General features: G+C 45.3%; 1 protein-coding gene across 1 annotated transcript; it reads right to left on the reverse strand.

The window, feature by feature from the left end:
• Positions 1-305: 305 nt before the first annotated feature.
• LOC135587726 (pentatricopeptide repeat-containing protein OGR1, mitochondrial-like) lies at positions 306-2,459 on the reverse strand. The gene has a single exon (XM_065079442.1). It carries the CDS (start codon positions 2,451-2,453, stop codon positions 702-704), a length of 1,752 nt encoding a protein of 583 aa, XP_064935514.1. The 5' UTR covers positions 2,454-2,459; the 3' UTR covers positions 306-701.
• Positions 2,460-17,325: the final 14,866 nt, after the last annotated feature.

The raw sequence follows: 17,325 nt of genomic DNA on the forward strand, positions 1-17,325 counted from the left end.
CGAGCAAATTGTTCACTTGGAGGAGAGCCAAGGGGTGTTGGAGAAGGAGAGACTAAGATTAGGAGACACTAATAGTTAAAACATAGAGAGGAGGAGGAGGAGGAGGAGGAGGACCAGAAAGACGAGGTAGATGATTTCACGTTAGGAGGGTTCACCAAACTTTAACCCGAACCAATTCACCAGAATCGATTTGAGAATTTGGGAGAAAACATTTGTTGACATTAGAAGGGTAAAACAGAGATGTACATAAACACAAAAAATATTATCTGGTAAATTCTCAAATTGGGATAACTTAGGGCGTCATCTGATAAAAACGACTAAGAGCTTCTTCTTCTTTTTTTTTTTTTGATAAATTATCCTAAAACAATATCAAGCAGAATTTGAATGCACGACTTTAACCCTCCCTCCACATGATTTGGTGAGTTAATCAACATTATCTCCTCGATTTGATACGGATAAATAGAGTATTTCTTCCACATGTTGTCAGTCTTCCAACTCACTCAACCCTATCCACCTATATATAGATTTCCACCCCCTCTCTTCCACTTCAGGAGCGCAGTTCGCTTCCCTCCCTCCGGTCCAACTCTATTCTTGATCGTCCAAGAATGAGGTGAAAGATGTGCTCGCAATTAGTGGAGGAGAAGACCATGGTCAGCAACTCTGGACCAACAGGAGCTGTCCCGTGTTTTAACGTCGCTGGCTCACCAGTAATCTCCGCAGGAGCACTCCCCGCCCTCGAACCGGTGAAACCTGGCCCGGTCGCGGACCGTGATCACCCGGCCGTACGCCCTGGAGATGAGCTTGGCGGCGGCGTGGCAGTCGCCGCAGATGCGCAGGTTCTTGATCACCTGGATCGGCGCCCTCGCGGGCGTCGCCGCGATCCCGAACGCCATCGCCAGCTTCTCGCTGTGCTGGTACAGCGCCCGCTCCTTGTCCTCCTCCTCGATGTCGTGTAGCACGTGGGCCGTCTCCGGCACGTGCCCCAGCGCCCTGATCCTCGCCTCCACCTCCTCCAATGTCCGGTAGATCTTCCTCCACTGCTCGTGCTCTCTGTCGCCGTTCAGGAACCGGTGCAGCGCGCCGTCCACCTCGGTGTAGCTGAACCCTGGGACCTTGCGCACGTCGTTGCCCTGCATGGTGTTGCGGATGCGGCCCACGTCGCCCCACCGGGCCTTGGCGGCGTACACATTGGAGAGAAGCACGTAGTCGCCGCACCCTTTGGAGCCCATCTCCGCCAGCTTGCGGGCGGCTTGCTCTGCGAGGGCCACGTCGCCGTGGGAGCGGGCCGCGCCCAGCAGCGTCTGCCAGAGTACGACGTCCGGCGCCATGGGCATGGCGTCGACGAGGTCGCGCGCCTCCGACAAGCGGCCCGCCCGGCCGAGGAGGTCCACGACGGCGCCGTAGTGCTTAGCCGTGGGGCGGACGCCACGCATGGAGTAGAAGATACGGAGGCCGTCCTCGACGAGGCCGGCATGGACGCAGCCGCAGAGGACGGCGAGATAGGTGACGGCGTCTGGGGCGACGGTGGAGCGGAGCATCTCGGTCTCGAAGAGGCGGAGCGCGAGGGCGCCGCGGCCGTGCATAGCGAGGGCCATGAGAGCGGCGTTCCAGGAGACGAGGGTCTTGGAGCGGGTGGAGCGGAAGACGTCGAGCGCCCGGTCCAGGGCGCCGCACTTGGCGTAGGCGTCCACTAGGGCATTGCGGACGCGGACATCGGCGTCGAGGCCACGCCGCCGGGCAAAGTCGTGGATGGCGGTGGCATCCCGGGCGGAGCCAAGCTGTGCGCAGGCAGACGCGGCGGCGACAACGGTAATCTCGTTGGGAGTCTCGCGATCGGGAAGGGAGGAGGAGACCATCCGGTGGAAGAGGGCAAGAGCGGTATGGGGGTGGGGGCCGAGGGCAAGGCCCGCGAGGAGGGCGTTCCAGGTGGCGACGTCGCGTAAGGGCATCTCGTCGAACACCTGGAGGGCAGCCTCGGGAGCGGAGCACTTGGCATAGGCGTCGAGAAGGGTGGTGACGAGACGATCGTCGGCGACGAGACCGAAGCGAAGGGTGAGGGCGTGGAGCTGAAGGGCAGCGGGGAGGGCGGAGGAACGGGAGGTGGCGCGGAGGGCGAAGGAGAGGGTGAGTGCGTCAGGGCGCGGGGAGGCGAGGGAGAGCATGCGGGCAAAGAAGGCGAAGGCGCCGGAAGGGTCGGGACCGGCGGCGATGCCGCGGATGACGGCGTTCCAGTCGTTGGTGGTGGTGGCGGGGTGGGGGATGGAGCGGAAGGCGGCGAGAGCGTGGGCGAGGTCGCCGAACTGGGAGAGGGCGCAGAGCTCGAGGAATGTGGTGCGCAGGGGAGGGGAGCGGCGGAAAAGGCCGGTGGTGAGGAGGTTCGCGTGCAGCTGCTTGATGTGGCCGAAGGTGGCTCCTCGGCCCAACAGCCACCCCAGGTGAGCCTCCGCCGCCATATCACGTCGTAGCGCTCCATGTCGCCCGTCCAAAGTTTTTGTGTTGTGGATTCTCTTAGTGGCCGATGGACTTCATCCGGGTAATTGGATCCAATTCGCCAAAATTTTACCGGACCCTATTTAGATCCGAATCCGAATTCATTAATAAGATAAAGGGACCCTAGTGGGATCCGAACTGGATCAGTTCTTTGTCCTCGATCGAATCCACATGATTATGACGTAGGGTTCAGATTCTGATTTGATTTATTGGTTTTGATTGATAAAAAAAATTAATTACTCCACAAAGATTCAAACGCAAGTCATTAGGATTTAAATCTAAATTACTAACTATTACATCATGAAACTTATCTATATTTTACTATTACTTTTTGTCATATTTAACCCGGTGTGAAATCACCGATTCCAGTTCTAATTTGTAGGCATCAAAATTTAATTGTCTTTGTTTCTGATTTCGAACTGATTCGATTTCAATTCGATTTGAATCATATTCATCCCCACTCCAACGGGCTATCTATCGTGTGGCAGAAAAACTCGTGATGTCCACCCAGGATTCACTATATGAATATTTTATTGTTATTAATATATCTTTGTTCAAGAGTAATAAATTCTTCCATTTCAATTTTCCCAATTCAATCAACCTAAACAAATGTTTCAAAGAGTGAACATCATACATTTCAAACTCGCGCCCCAAGTAATTAAACGTATGAAGAATATTTTGTATTTCAAAAAGGTGCTTATATAACGATTTTATTGAGAGGAGAGCATGAATGAAGATGAGGGAAGCATGTTCTGCAATCTCAAGGCCATGCCAAAAGCTCCAAGATTGCTCGTTTTATATCATCACACCACCATCATTTCGATGATTAGCAAACCAATCGATTAAAAGAAACGATAAAAAGGAGGGAAAACAGGGAAAGAATTGATTGGCAACGTGCAGTTGAGAGCACGGCCTACAAAATATTTTCCTTCTCCTTTCTGAATCTAATTGCTAGAAGATTGAATTATCAATTGTTAGGTACAAGGGATTTGATATTATTAGTAGAGAGCACAACTTTCTTCTCTTCTTCTTAACAATAACGGAATCTTGATTGTTTTAGTTAAGGATATGTAAAACATAAAATATTTTTAGCATCAATTAATGAGTATTAATATAAATTAAGCTTTCAACTAACCATCAACTTATAGTACCTAACAAAAATATTAACCGCTGAATAAAATTAAGTTCTAAACTTAAATATAGATGTATAAATATGATAACCATAGACTGGAGTTTCCAGCGTGCTGGGATCATCCCATGCAATGACGTTCACTTGGTCAACGACCTCTCACCATCCAAATAAATTTTATCAGTGATACGATATATTTTGACAGTCTAAATACGCCACAACTAACACATTCGCCAAGTCAGAGCCCCACGCCATACGTCTCATCCCGGAAGCGCGTACCAAGAAGATATACCATACGTCTCGTCCCGAGAGCTCAGGGCAGTACCGTTTGACGCCGCACTGCACGCCCCGACGCGGCGACCAGTCAGAAGGGCTGTCCCATCCCACGGGGACCAACAGTGACGCCAAATCGATATGCCTTCAACCCTCTCGCCAAGGTATAAAACCCCTAGCCAGCCTCTGACCAGGGGAACGAAAAAAGAAAGGAAAAAGGTAATCCCACTTGTTACTAACTTGCTCGTCGGAGGGGCAACAACCAGGTACCACTCGACGGAAGCTATTTTGTAGGAGGGCGATCACTCATCGAGGGTGGAGGACTTGGCACGGAAGCACGATCCGCCCAGCGCCAAGGAGTCACCAATCAGCCCCGATCCTAACCAACGCCAACCAGCACCTCTTCCTGAGAGTCCGGGTACCTCATCATCCGAATCACCCTACAAAAAGCTCCCGACATCGACCCGTTGACCAGGCCGTACTGACTCACCAGCCACGGCGCATTTGTTCACTAACATTTTAGCGCTAGAAGGAGGGCCATGTCACAGGAGCATCTGGCCGAAGCTCCCCCGAGGGAGAACCACAAGCCGACCTCCCTTCCATCCAACCCAAAAGTCAGGTCCTCCCTGCTCTCAGAGATGGCGGGATTCCGACCTCAACGCCAGATCGCTACTAGCGCCTATTCAACGACCCAGGGTTGTCGCCCCCGGGATTCGTCATAGGACTCTCGGCTGTTACACTCGAGGTGTTCCTCGGCCTGTTCAAGCAAGTGCAGGCCATGGCGGTAATGATGCAGTTGCTCGCTCCGCTCATTCCTAAGATCGTGCGGCTAGTGTTGAATCTCGGATTTTGATGATGAAGTCAATTGTCATTTGTTGTCTAATCTATGTGTTGAGATAAGTGTGCAGGATTAACTACGATGAAAGATAGACAAGCAGCAGGAGTTGCGCCGGAGTCAAGTTCATGATCACGTTGGGAGTTCGAGAGTTCGACGAAAGTACGGACGGTCGTCGGAGGTTCTGCGAGAACAGATCCGAGAAGTCCAGAAGCTTGCCAAGCGAAGCTCGTCGGAACTCGCCAAGTGGATCGTCGCAAAGTCCAGGAGTTTGCCGGAAGTCCGCAGGAGCATCACCGAGGGTTCATCGGATGATCGACGGAAGTTCGCCGGAAACTCGCCGGAAGAAGCGATTGACGCACCGAAGCAAAGCTGCAGAAATTGTCTTAGATTTAATCGTAGTTAGCACGGTGATTAAGTTAGAAATGGGAGGTGATCCCATTAGCTTAATCCTGGGGCAATTGGGCCCCTGAAGAACTCAAGTTGGGTCGAATGGTTCAACCCATTCGAACCCAAGAAGCTGTGGGAGGTGCAACCGCCCAGGCAGGGAGGTGCAACCGCCCAGGCTAAGTCTCCCAGCGAGACTGGGAGGTGCAACCGCTCCAGCTAGGAGGTGCAACCGCCCAGGCTAAGTCTCCCAGCGAGACTGGGAGGTGCAACCGCTCCAGCCAGGCGGTGCAACCGCCCAGGGCTCAGTCTCCAAGCGAGACTGGGCGGTGCAACCTCCTCTGTCAAGCGGTAGCACCGCCTGAGCTCAAGTTTCGAGCTCTGCCTGGTGATGCAATCACCGAGCTCAGTCTTCGAGCTCTGGAAGAGATGTACGACCTCTCTGGCCAGGAGATGCAAAGCCTAAGCTCAGTCTTCGAGCTCTGGCAGAGAGGTGCAACCACCTCTGGCAGAGAGGTGCAACCACCTCTGGCAGAAAGGGGCGATCACCTCTGGCAGAGAAGAGAAGCTTCTCTGGTCAGGAGATGCACCGCCTGAGCTCGGTCTTCGAGCTCTGGCAGGAAGGTGCAACCACCCCTGACAGAGAAGGTGGAACCGTCCGAGCTCAGTCTTCGAGCTCTGCCAGGCGGTGCCACCTCTCCAGTCGAGAGGTGCAACCGCCTGAGCTCAGACTTCGAGCTCTGCCAGGCGGTGCCACCTCTCCAGTCAAGAGGTGCAACCGCCTGATCCCGGAATTCCGGGATTTGATCGTTTTGAGCTCGAAATTTGAATTGGGTTGGGGCCTATAAATACCCCACCCATTCAGCACTGAAAAGATACAGACCTACACCGAAATCTTGATCTTTTCTGTGATTCTAAGAGCTCAAAAGTGTTGTAAAGCCTTTAAGTCTCCTCCTTCTGTTCTTCAAGTTTTCAGTTGTAAAGTGAGGAGAGAAAGGTCTGTAAAGGTTGTCTCCTGAGCCTGTCAAAAGGAGAGAAACTGTAAAAGGGCAGTTTGGCCTTCGCCCATTGAAGGAAGGCCCCTAGTTGACGTCGGCAACCTCGTCGGTGGAGGAAGCCAAAAGTGGAGTAGGTCAAGGCTGACCGAACCACTCTAAATCTCTGGTTTGCGTTTATTTTTGAGCACTTTATTATTACTGTAAACCTCCTCCATTACTACTGCTCTCTGCGCTTTCACGAACAAGTTCTAAGTGCTGTTCTTCCGAATCTGCATTCAGACGTAAATTCGTATTTTCATACATTACAGTTTACGTTTACGTTTGATTCTGCAGAACTGTCTTCCGTGCTTTTACGAAAGAGTTTCCTTGCAGTTTACACTTACATTTTGATCCTATTGATAACTGCAAACTGTCCTCTACAATTTTACGAACGAGTTTCAACATTTAGACGTAAAACTGCATTTAGACGTAAATCGGCTTTCCTCTCACAATCATCAGTCCTCAGTTCACGTTTACGTCTTGATTTCAACTGCATACTGCCTTCTGCGAGTATACAAACGAGTTTCAGAGTTTAGAAGTAAATCTGCGTTTAGACGTAAAACTGCGTTTAGACGTAAATCTGCGTTTAGACGTAAAACTGCGTTTAGACGTAAATCTGAGTTTAGACGTAAACTGCGCTTAGACGTAAAACTGCGCTTAGACGCAAACTGTGTTTAGACGCGAACTGCGCTTAGATGCAAACTGTGTTTAGACGCAAACTGCGCTTAGACGCAATCTGCGCTTAGACGCAAACTGCACTTAGATACAAACTGAGAATTAGCTTTTGCATCATAATAGTTTTTTTATTGAACGAACGCAGCTTTTGGTTTTTAATCGCTGTAAGATTTCCGCTGCACTAATTCACCCCCCCCCCTCTTAGTGCTCTCGATCCTAACAATTGGTATCAGAGCCCGGTTAACTCTCAAAAGGATTAAAACCCAAGAGAGATGGCTTACGCCGGAAACCAAGAGGGCCATTCTATTACACGTCCACCCATGTTTAATGGGACGGACTACACCTACTGGAAAACCCGAATGAGGATCTTTCTTATTTCTATGGATTTTGAATTATGGAATCTTGTCGAGAATGGTTTTTCAAAGTCTTCTCTTCCAATGATCGATTGGAATGATTTGGAGAAGAAGGCTTTCGCTCTAAATGCAAAGGCTATGAATGCCTTATTTTGTGCACTCGATAAAAACGAGTTTAACCGTGTTTCAACTTGTGAAACTGCATTTGATATTTGGCACACACTCGAAGTGACCCATGAGGGCACAAGTAGAGTAAAAGAGTCAAAAATCAATTTACTGTTACACTCTTTCGAACTCTTTCGGATGAAACCGAGTGAAACCATTGGCGACATGTTTACCCGTTTCACGGATGTCGTCAACGGTCTAAAAGGACTCGGAAAGAGCTTTTCGGATTTTGAGCTTGTTAATAAGATACTAAGATCCCTTCCTAAGAGTTGGGATCCTAAAGTCACCGCTATTCAAGAGGCAAAAGATCTGCGAAATTTCCCTCTTGAAGAACTAATCGGGTCACTAATGACCTATGAAATGACTTGTAAAGCTCATGAAGAGCAAGAAGACATCCTTCCAAAGAACAGGAAGGATATGGCACTCAAAACGTCAGAATGCCACTTGAGAGAAAACTCAAGTGATGAGGACTGTGATGATGACTTGGCACTTCTAACAAGAAAGTTTAAAAAGTTCTTTAAAAGAAACAAGTTTAAGAATGATGCAAAAAATAAACTTGAACCCAAAAAGGACCAAGTGATCTGCTATGAATGCAAAAAGCCGGGACACTACAAAAGTGATTGTCCCCAAGTCAAGAAAAGAACAACAAAGAAGAAGGCGCTCCAAGCAACATGGGATGATTCGAGCGCATCTGAGGAAGAGGAGTCCAACACCGAGCAAGTTGCTCATTACGCCTTAATGGCCATCGAAGACGAGGTAACAAATTCAATAGATGCTGATTTATCTTTCGATGAATTATTAAATGCTTTCAATGACTTATTTGACGAATGCAAGAGTATAAGTAGAAAATATAAATTGCTGAAAAAGATGCATGATAGTCTTACTTATGAGTTTGATAAGTTAAAAGTCGAACATCATGATAGTTTAAATTCATGTATCAAATGTCATGATTTAGAAACTATGCAAAAAGAAAACCTGCTACTCAAGGACACCTTGAAGAAATTCGAGGTTGGTAGCAAGTCATTAAACATGATCCTTGCAAACAAGGGTCACATTCCAAAAAGGAGCGGGATTGGATTTGTGAGAAATCCTCACCAAAATCCAACCACCTTCATAAAAGGCTCCATCTTACATGTTCAACACCAAACCAAGTGCAACTTTTGTTGCAAATCTGGACACAAGACACATTGTTGTCCATTCAAGAAAATAAGTCCAAACAAATTAATTTGGGTTCCTAAAGGAACCATGATAAACTCTATGCAACATGATAGAAAATGTAGATCTATTTATGAGGCACCCAAAAGCAAATGGGTACCTAAACATCATCCTTTCTTGTAGAAAACTAAACAATCGCAAGCTAGGAGCAAGAAATGGTACCTTGATAGTGGATGCTCAAGGCATATGACCGGAGATCCATCTCAATTCTCTAAGCTCACTAGCATAGACGAAGGATATGTCACCTTCGGAGACAACAACAAGGGTAAAATCATTGGCAAAGGAACCATAGGTAACAAATCCAACCTCTCTATTGAAGATGTTTTACTAGTTGATGGTTTAAAACATAACCTCTTGAGCATTAGTCAATTATGTGATAAAGGATATATTATAAGATTTGAATCTAATGCTTGCATCATTGAAAAACCACACAAAAATATATCTATGATTGCATTAAAACAAAACAACGTATACACTATTGACATCAATGACTTATGTGATGAAATGTGCCTTGCCGTTATGAATGAGGATGCTTGGCTATGGCATAGAAGATTAGGTCATGCTAGCATGAAACTAATCACTCAAGTATCATCTAGAGAACTTGTAAGAGGAATTCCTCATATCAAGTTCATCAAAGATAATGTATGTGATGCTTGCCAATTAGGTAAGCAAATTAAGGGTAGCTTCAAAGCTAAGAATCAAATAAGCACCTCTAGGCCCTTACAATTGATCCATATGGACTTGTTCGGACCAATCTCTACATCGAGTCTAGGAGGTAGCAAATACGCCTTTGTCATTATTGATGACTATAGCAGATATACATGGACCTATTTCTTAAAACAGAAAAATGAATGCTTTAGATATTTTACCAAGTTTTGTAAACTTGTTCAAAATGAAAAGGGATCTATGATTTCGTCAATTAGAAGTGATCATGGTGGAGAATTTCAAAACCATGACTTCCAAGAATTCTGTGAACTCAACGGATATAACCATAATTTCTCTACTCCAAGAAATCCTCAACAAAATGGGGTAGTAGAAAGAAAAAATCGAAATTTACAAGAAATGGCAAGAACAATGTTGAATGAACATAGCCTACCCAAATATTTTTGGGCCGAAGCAGTAAACACTGCATGCTATATTTTAAATAGAGTCCTAGTAAGACCCTTACTCACCAAAACTCCTTATGAGTTATGGAATAACAAAAAACCCAATGTCTCATATTTCAAAGTCTTTGGGTGTAAGTGTTTTATCTTGAATGAAAAGGATAACTTAGGAAAATTTGATGCTAAATCTGATGAAGGAATCTTTCTTGGTTATTCTTCGGTTTCTAAAGCTTTTCGCATCTTCAATAAAAGAACCTTAATTATTGAAGAATCCATCCATGTTGTTTTCAATGAGATTTCAGAAATTAAGAAAAATGATCTTGATGATGATTTTGATTCCTTGAATCTAAACGAAACCCCGTCTCCAACTAGCAACTTGGATGCATCCACTTCCGAAACATCCTTACCCAAGGATTGGAAGTATATAGATGCTCATCCTAAGGAGCTAATCCTAGGAGACACATCAAAGGGGGTTCAAACACGATCTTCTTTTAAAAACTTTTGTGCCAACGCCGCCTTTCTCTCCCAAATTGAACCCAAATGTGTTGATGAAGCCATGAAAGATGATTCATGGATTATCGCAATGCAAGATGAATTAAATCAATTTGAGAGAAATGAGGTGTGGACGCTTGTTCCTAGGCCAAATGACCATCTAGTTATTGGTACTAAATGGGTCTTTAGAAACAAGCAAGATGAAAATGGTATCGTGGTTAGAAACAAGGCTAGATTAGTGGCCAAAGGTTTCAACCAAGAAGAAGGTATCGATTACGAAGAAACCTTCGCACCTGTGGCTCGATTGGAAGCCATAAGGATGCTCCTTGCCTACGCCAGTTGCAATAATTTTAAGTTATTTCAAATGGATGTTAAAAGCGCTTTTCTAAATGGTTTCATTTCCGAAGAAGTTTATGTTGAACAACCCCCTGGATTTGAAAATAATGGCTACCCTAATCATGTGTTTAGACTAACTAAAGCTCTCTATGGTTTAAAACAAGCCCCAAGGGCTTGGTATGAGAGACTTAGTTCTTTTCTCATTGAAAACAATTTCATAAAAGGCAAGGTTGATACTACATTGTTTATCAAGAATTTTGAAAATAATTTTCTCATTGTTCAGATTTATGTTGATGATATCATCTTTGGCTCTACAAATGAATCTCTTTGTGAATCGTTTGGTAAAACTATGAGTCTTGAATTCGAAATGAGCTTAATGGGAGAATTAACATTCTTCTTAAGTTTACAAATCAAACAACTAAGCAATGGCATCTTTATTAGTCAAACTAAATATGCCATGAATTTATTAAAAAGGTTTAACATGAACAACTCAAAGGCCAGTAACACTCCTATGAGCACCTCCACTAAATTAGAAATTGATGAAAGTGGAGAAAGCTTTGATCAAAAAACTTATAGGGGTATGATAGGAAGTTTACTTTACCTCACTGCAACCAGACCAGACATCATGTTCAGTGTAGGACTTTGTGCTAGATTTCAATCAAACCCTAAGATGTCTCATCTCAAAGCAGTTAAAAGAATATTTAGATATCTTAATGGTACCACAAATCTAGGATTATGGTACCCAAAATCAGAAAATTTTGAGTTAATTGCTTATGCTGATGCTGACTTTGCTGGGTGTAGATTAGATAGAAAAAGCACATCAGGATCATGTCAATTTTTAGGACATGCCCTTGTTTCCTGGTCATCAAAGAAACAAAACTCAGTTGCACTATCAACAACCGAAGCTGAATATATTGCAGCAAGTGCATGCTGTGCACAAGTTGTATGGATGAAAAATACCTTAGAAGATTATAAAGTTCATCTCAAAAATATTCCAATTAAATGTGATAACACAAGTGCAATATGCTTAACCAAAAATCCTATACAACACTCAAGAACAAAACATATTGATATTAGACATCACTTTATACGAGATCATGTCACCAATCATGACGTAACCATAGAATTCATTGATACTAAACATCAACTAGCTGACATTTTTACAAAACCTCTAAGTGAAGAACAATTTGATTTCATTAGAAGAGAGTTAGGAATGCTCATGTGTCCGAATAAATAAACAAGTTAAAATTATTTTTCGGACTATATTGAATGATCAGATCACATGAATGCCATTTTCTATGATTATATGTCAAAATCTGTAACAAAATCTTGTCCAAATGCATCTTAGTTGTTCAAATGCTATAAAACAGATTTATTCGTACACTTTCATGAAAAATGAGTTTTTTGAAATAAATATGATAAAGTGATTCCTGAATATGTATGTCATTCTGTAATATCTTTACGGGTAAAATGAATTATAACAAAAGGGGGAAGAAGTTTTCAAAGCAATCTATGTAAAATCCCTCTATAAGCTTTCGTCTAAATTGGTCTTCCTTGTATAACAATGCTTTTTGTTGATGACAAAGGGGGAGAAATATATGAATTGATAAACACTGTGATTAGAAATACCTTGAGTGATGCTATAAATAATGTTTGCACAATGCCATCCTTGCATCACCAAGAGATATATGAAACATGTGCTATAGGTTGCATTATGTCTTGAGTTGATATCCTATTTTGTGAAGTAAATGCAAACTTGCTAGAATGATAATATGTGTGCATCATGTAATAGTCCTTCGAGCTTTAAATGATAATGTTCAATTACATGATGAATAGTCACAAACACTATCATACAAACTTGATGATGAATGTCAAGCTTTGACATCATCCTTGAAGAGATACATCATGATAGGTATCATGATGGGAGTATTGATAAGTTTAACTGATCTAACTTATCAATACGTCACTTGAATTCTTAGGTCTTGAATTCAAGGTTGACTTATCTCAACTATGGCATATAGACAGGGGGAGTTAAGGATAACTCCATTATCAATTGATTGTCATCATCAAAAAGGGGGAGATTGTTGAATCTCGGATTTTGATGATGAAGTCAATTGTCATTTGTTGTCTAATCTATGTGTTGAGATAAGTGTGCAGGATTAACTACGATGAAAGATAGACAAGCAGCAGGAGTTACGCCGGAGTCAAGTTCATGATCATGTTGGGAGTTCGAGAGTTCGACGGAAGTACGGACGGTCGTCGGAGGTTCTGCGAGAACAGATCCGAGAAGTCCAGAAGCTTGCCAAGCGAAGCTCGTCGGAACTCGCCAAGTGGATCGTCGCAAAGTCCAGGAGTTTGCCGGAAGTCCGCAGGAGCATCACCGAGGGTTCATCGGATGATCGACGGAAGTTCGCCGGAAACTCGCCGAAAGAAGCGATTGACGCACCGAAGCAAAGCTGCAGAAATTGTCTTAGATTTAATCGTAGTTAGCACGGTGATTAAGTTAGAAATGGGAGGTGATCCCATTAGCTTAATCCTGGGGCAATTGGGCCCCTGAAGAACTCAAATTGGGTCGAATGGTTCAACCCATTCGAACCCAAGAAGCTGTGGGAGGTGCAACCGCCCAGGCAGGGAGGTGCAACCGCCCAGGCTAAGTCTCCCAGCGAGACTGGGAGGTGCAACCGCTCCAGCTAGGAGGTGCAACCGCCCAGGCTAAGTCTCCCAGCGAGACTGGGAGGTGCAACCGCTCCAGCCAGGCGGTGCAACCGCCCAGGGCTCAGTCTCCAAGCGAGACTGGGCGGTGCAACCTCCTCTGTCAAGCGGTAGCACCGCCTGAGCTCAAGTTTCGAGCTCTGCCTGGTGATGCAATCACCGAGCTCAGTCTTCGAGCTCTGGAAGAGATGTACGACCTCTCTGGCCAGGAGATGCAAAGCCTAAGCTCAGTCTTCGAGCTCTGGCAGAGAGGTGCAACCACCTCTGGCAGAGAGGTGCAACCACCTCTGGCAGAAAGGGGCGATCACCTCTGGCAGAGAAGAGAAGCTTCTCTGGTCAGGAGATGCACCGCCTGAGCTCGGTCTTCGAGCTCTGGCAGGAAGGTGCAACCACCCCTGACAGAGAAGGTGGAACCGTCCGAGCTCAGTCTTCGAGCTCTGCCAGGCGGTGCCACCTCTCCAGTCGAGAGGTGCAACCGCCTGAGCTCAGACTTCGAGCTCTGCCAGGCGGTGCCACCTCTCCAGTCAAGAGGTGCAACCGCCTGATCCCGGAATTCCGGGATTTGATCGTTTTGAGCTCGAAATTTGAATTGGGTTGGGGCCTATAAATACCCCACCCATTCAGCACTGAAAAGATACAGACCTACACCGAAATCTTGATCTTTTCTGTGATTCTAAGAGCTCAAAAGTGTTGTAAAGCCTTTAAGTCTCCTCCTTCTGTTCTTCAAGTTTTCAGTTGTAAAGTGAGGAGAGAAAGGTCTGTAAAGGTTGTCTCCTGAGCCTGTCAAAAGGAGAGAAACTGTAAAAGGGCAGTTTGGCCTTCGCCCATTGAAGGAAGGCCCCTAGTTGACGTCGGCAACCTCGTCGGTGGAGGAAGCCAAAAGTGGAGTAGGTCAAGGCTGACCGAACCACTCTAAATCTCTGGTTTGCGTTTATTTTTGAGCACTTTATCATTACTGCAAACCTCCTCCATTACTACTGCTCTCTGCGCTTTCACGAACAAGTTCTAAGTGCTGTTCTTCCGAATCTGCATTCAGACGTAAATTCGTATTTTCATACATTACAGTTTACGTTTACGTTTGATTCTGCAGAACTGTCTTCCGTGCTTTTACGAAAGAGTTTCCTTGCAGTTTACACTTACATTTTGATCCTATTGATAACTGCAAACTGTCCTCTACAATTTTACGAACGAGTTTCAACATTTAGACGTAAAACTGCATTTAGACGTAAATCGGCTTTCCTCTCACAATCATCAGTTCTCAGTTCACGTTTACGTCTTGATTTCAACTGCATACTGCCTTCTGCGAGTATACAAACGAGTTTCAGAGTTTAGACGTAAATCTGCGTTTAGACGTAAAACTGCGTTTAGACGTAAATCTGCGTTTAGACGTAAAACTGCGTTTAGACGTAAATCTGAGTTTAGACGTAAACTGCGCTTAGACGTAAAACTGCGCTTAGACGCAAACTGTGTTTAGACGCGAATTGCGCTTAGACGCAAACTGTGTTTAGACGCAAACTGCGCTTAGACGCAATCTGCGCTTAGACGCAAACTGCACTTAGATACAAATTGAGAATTAGCTTTTGCATCATAATAGTTTTTTTATTGAACGAACGCAGCTTTTGGTTTTTAATCGCTGTAAGATTTCTGCTGCACTAATTCACCCCCCCCCCCTCTTAGTGCTCTCGATCCTAACAGCTAGCGACTCCCATGACTGACTCGGCCCGGTAAGGGCTGAGCGGGGAGCAGGTCCGCCCGGACAAAGCATACCTACAACCTACCGAGTCACCCTACCCCACCTCGAGCCTGACACCATATCATCCGATTCAGCAGACGACTCGCTTAGGGCCCAGTTATCTCGGGTCAATCAACGCTTGGACGATTTCCAACATGAGTTCTGAAAGTCGCGGAGCGAGTCCAACGAAGACGGCTCAAGCGGGTCCCCTTTCACTCAGGAAGTACAAGACAAGCCAATATCTCTTAACTTCAGGCTGCTGGCATTAGAGGCATACGACGGCGGCTCCGACCCTGCAGAGCACGTCTCTGCATTCCGGGCTCAGATGGCCCTTTATGGCACCTCCGATGCATTAATGTGCCGGGCATTCCTGACCACCCTGAGGGGACCGGCACGAGCGTGGTTCAGCCGCCTACGTCAATCCTTGGTCTCATCCTTCGACCAGCTTGCCAGGGAGTTTGAATAGAACTTCCTCGCTAGTGTGTGACCTAGGCCTTCCATGGCCACCCTACTCGCATCCCAACGCGAAGACGAGCCAGTTTCTTAATTCATGGCGTGTTTTGCCACTGAGATCCAGGGATTCCCGAATGCTCACCCCTCTCTAATCATGCAGGCATTTTTGATGGGTTTAAAGCCTTCAAGGTTCTTCTGGTCACTCATCGAAAAGCCGCCGATGACCGTCTCTGAAATGCTCCAGCGCGCCAACCAGTACATCGCCGCCGAAGCGTTGGTGGTAAGGAAGCATATGGAAGGCAAGAGGCCAAGGGTGGATCAACCCCGGGGATCAACCTCAGCATCCCTAGCGCCACCATGGCGGGGGCCTAATTGACAAGAGCTACTTCTAAGGCCCTCGCCTCTTCCCCTAAAAACCTCCCGCATTGAGATCTTCCTCCAAACTAGGGAAAAAGGTCTCTTGCAACATCCACGTCCCATGAGAGCCACTCATAAGGATCAGTCTAAATTTTGCAGGTTTCACTGAGACTACAGCCATGATACGGAGGACTGCCATGACCTCCAGAACCAAATAGAGGGGCTGATCTGTAGAGGCCACCTTGGGCGCCATCTTAGGGAACCCCGGGAAGCTACTCTGCGCCCCAAGGAACCCGTCAAAAGACAAATCGACGTCATCTCCGGGGGGCCTGCGGCCAACGGCAACAGCTCTGTAGTGAGAAAATCCTACACTCACAGCACAGTCGAGAAACATCCCCGACTTGAGATCGAGCCTAAAATCACCTTCGAGGCTGGAGAAGTTGAGTGCCCCCACCATGATGACGCTTTGGTACTCTCCATCCAGGTCGCTAACGCTCGAGTGAAAAGAGTGATGGTCGACACCGGAAGCTCCGCCGACGTTCTTTACTTCGACGCCTTCCGGAGGCTCAACTTGACCAAGGGAGACCTCACCCCCATGGCGTCTGCACTCACGGGATTCACGGGGGATTCTATATCCCCACTTAGGACTACGGTGTAACATCCCTCATTTCTGAATTTTCGTATAAGTTTCTAGTTGTAATGTAAGCATCTATTTTAAATTTGATAAATGAGCCAAAGTATGAATCTGAGAACTTATTCATAAGATTTGGGGGATTTGTTCAAAAAAAAAAAATCTGAGGACCTATATGTAAATCCTGAGGACCTAATCGTAAATATAATAATACAAAGACTAAATTATAAAATACATAAAATTACAAATCCCACCTCTCTACCTTCGTTCTTAAGGAACCAGAAAAGGCAGCTGCGTGGAAGAACAGAGAAAGAAAGAAAGAAAAAGAGAAAAAAAATGGGGGAAGAAGAAGAAGAAAAAATTGGGGCTTTGAGGTTCGTTTGAAATTAGACTCTTATATCTTTCTTTTGACATTGATTTTGAAGATTTTGGACATTGAATACTTACCGAAACGTCTATTTCAAATGAGCCTATAGATGCTACAAAACAGGGATCAAAATTTCTGACCTTTCGATACTAAAATACATATAAGTCCCTTTTAGAAATTCTGATTTGTACGAAACTGACTTCATTCGAAACTAGACTTGTAAACCTTTCTTTTGACAAATAGATTGATAAATTTGGAATTCAAATGCCTATCATGTTATCTGTTGAACCCGACCCTATGAATTCTGTAAAATAGTGATTTTGTTTTTGACCTTTGATTACTAAATCAATGGGAACTCCTTGTTGGAAACCCTGATTCATACGAAATTTGTTTCATCAGAAAATAGATTGATACATCTTTTAAAAATAGCTTTCTTGAGGGTATTAGAGTATAATTGACAATCTGAAGTATTTATCCAATATGCCTCTCAAATTCTGTCAAAAATCAAGCTTTGATCGATTTCGCATATTCTGTTTCCATTCGTTTGGAAATAGATTTCATTCAGTTCCCTTCACTCAATTGA

This window comes from Musa acuminata, chromosome BXJ1-8 (genome assembly GCF_036884655.1).
Source record: "Musa acuminata AAA Group cultivar baxijiao chromosome BXJ1-8, Cavendish_Baxijiao_AAA, whole genome shotgun sequence".
Lineage (NCBI taxonomy): Eukaryota > Viridiplantae > Streptophyta > Magnoliopsida > Zingiberales > Musaceae > Musa > Musa acuminata.

Coding starts and splice junctions, on each gene's coding strand:
- LOC135587726 (XM_065079442.1), bottom strand. CDS start 2,453: ATGGCGGCGGAGGCTCACCTGGGGTGGCTGTTGGGCCGAGGAGCCACC.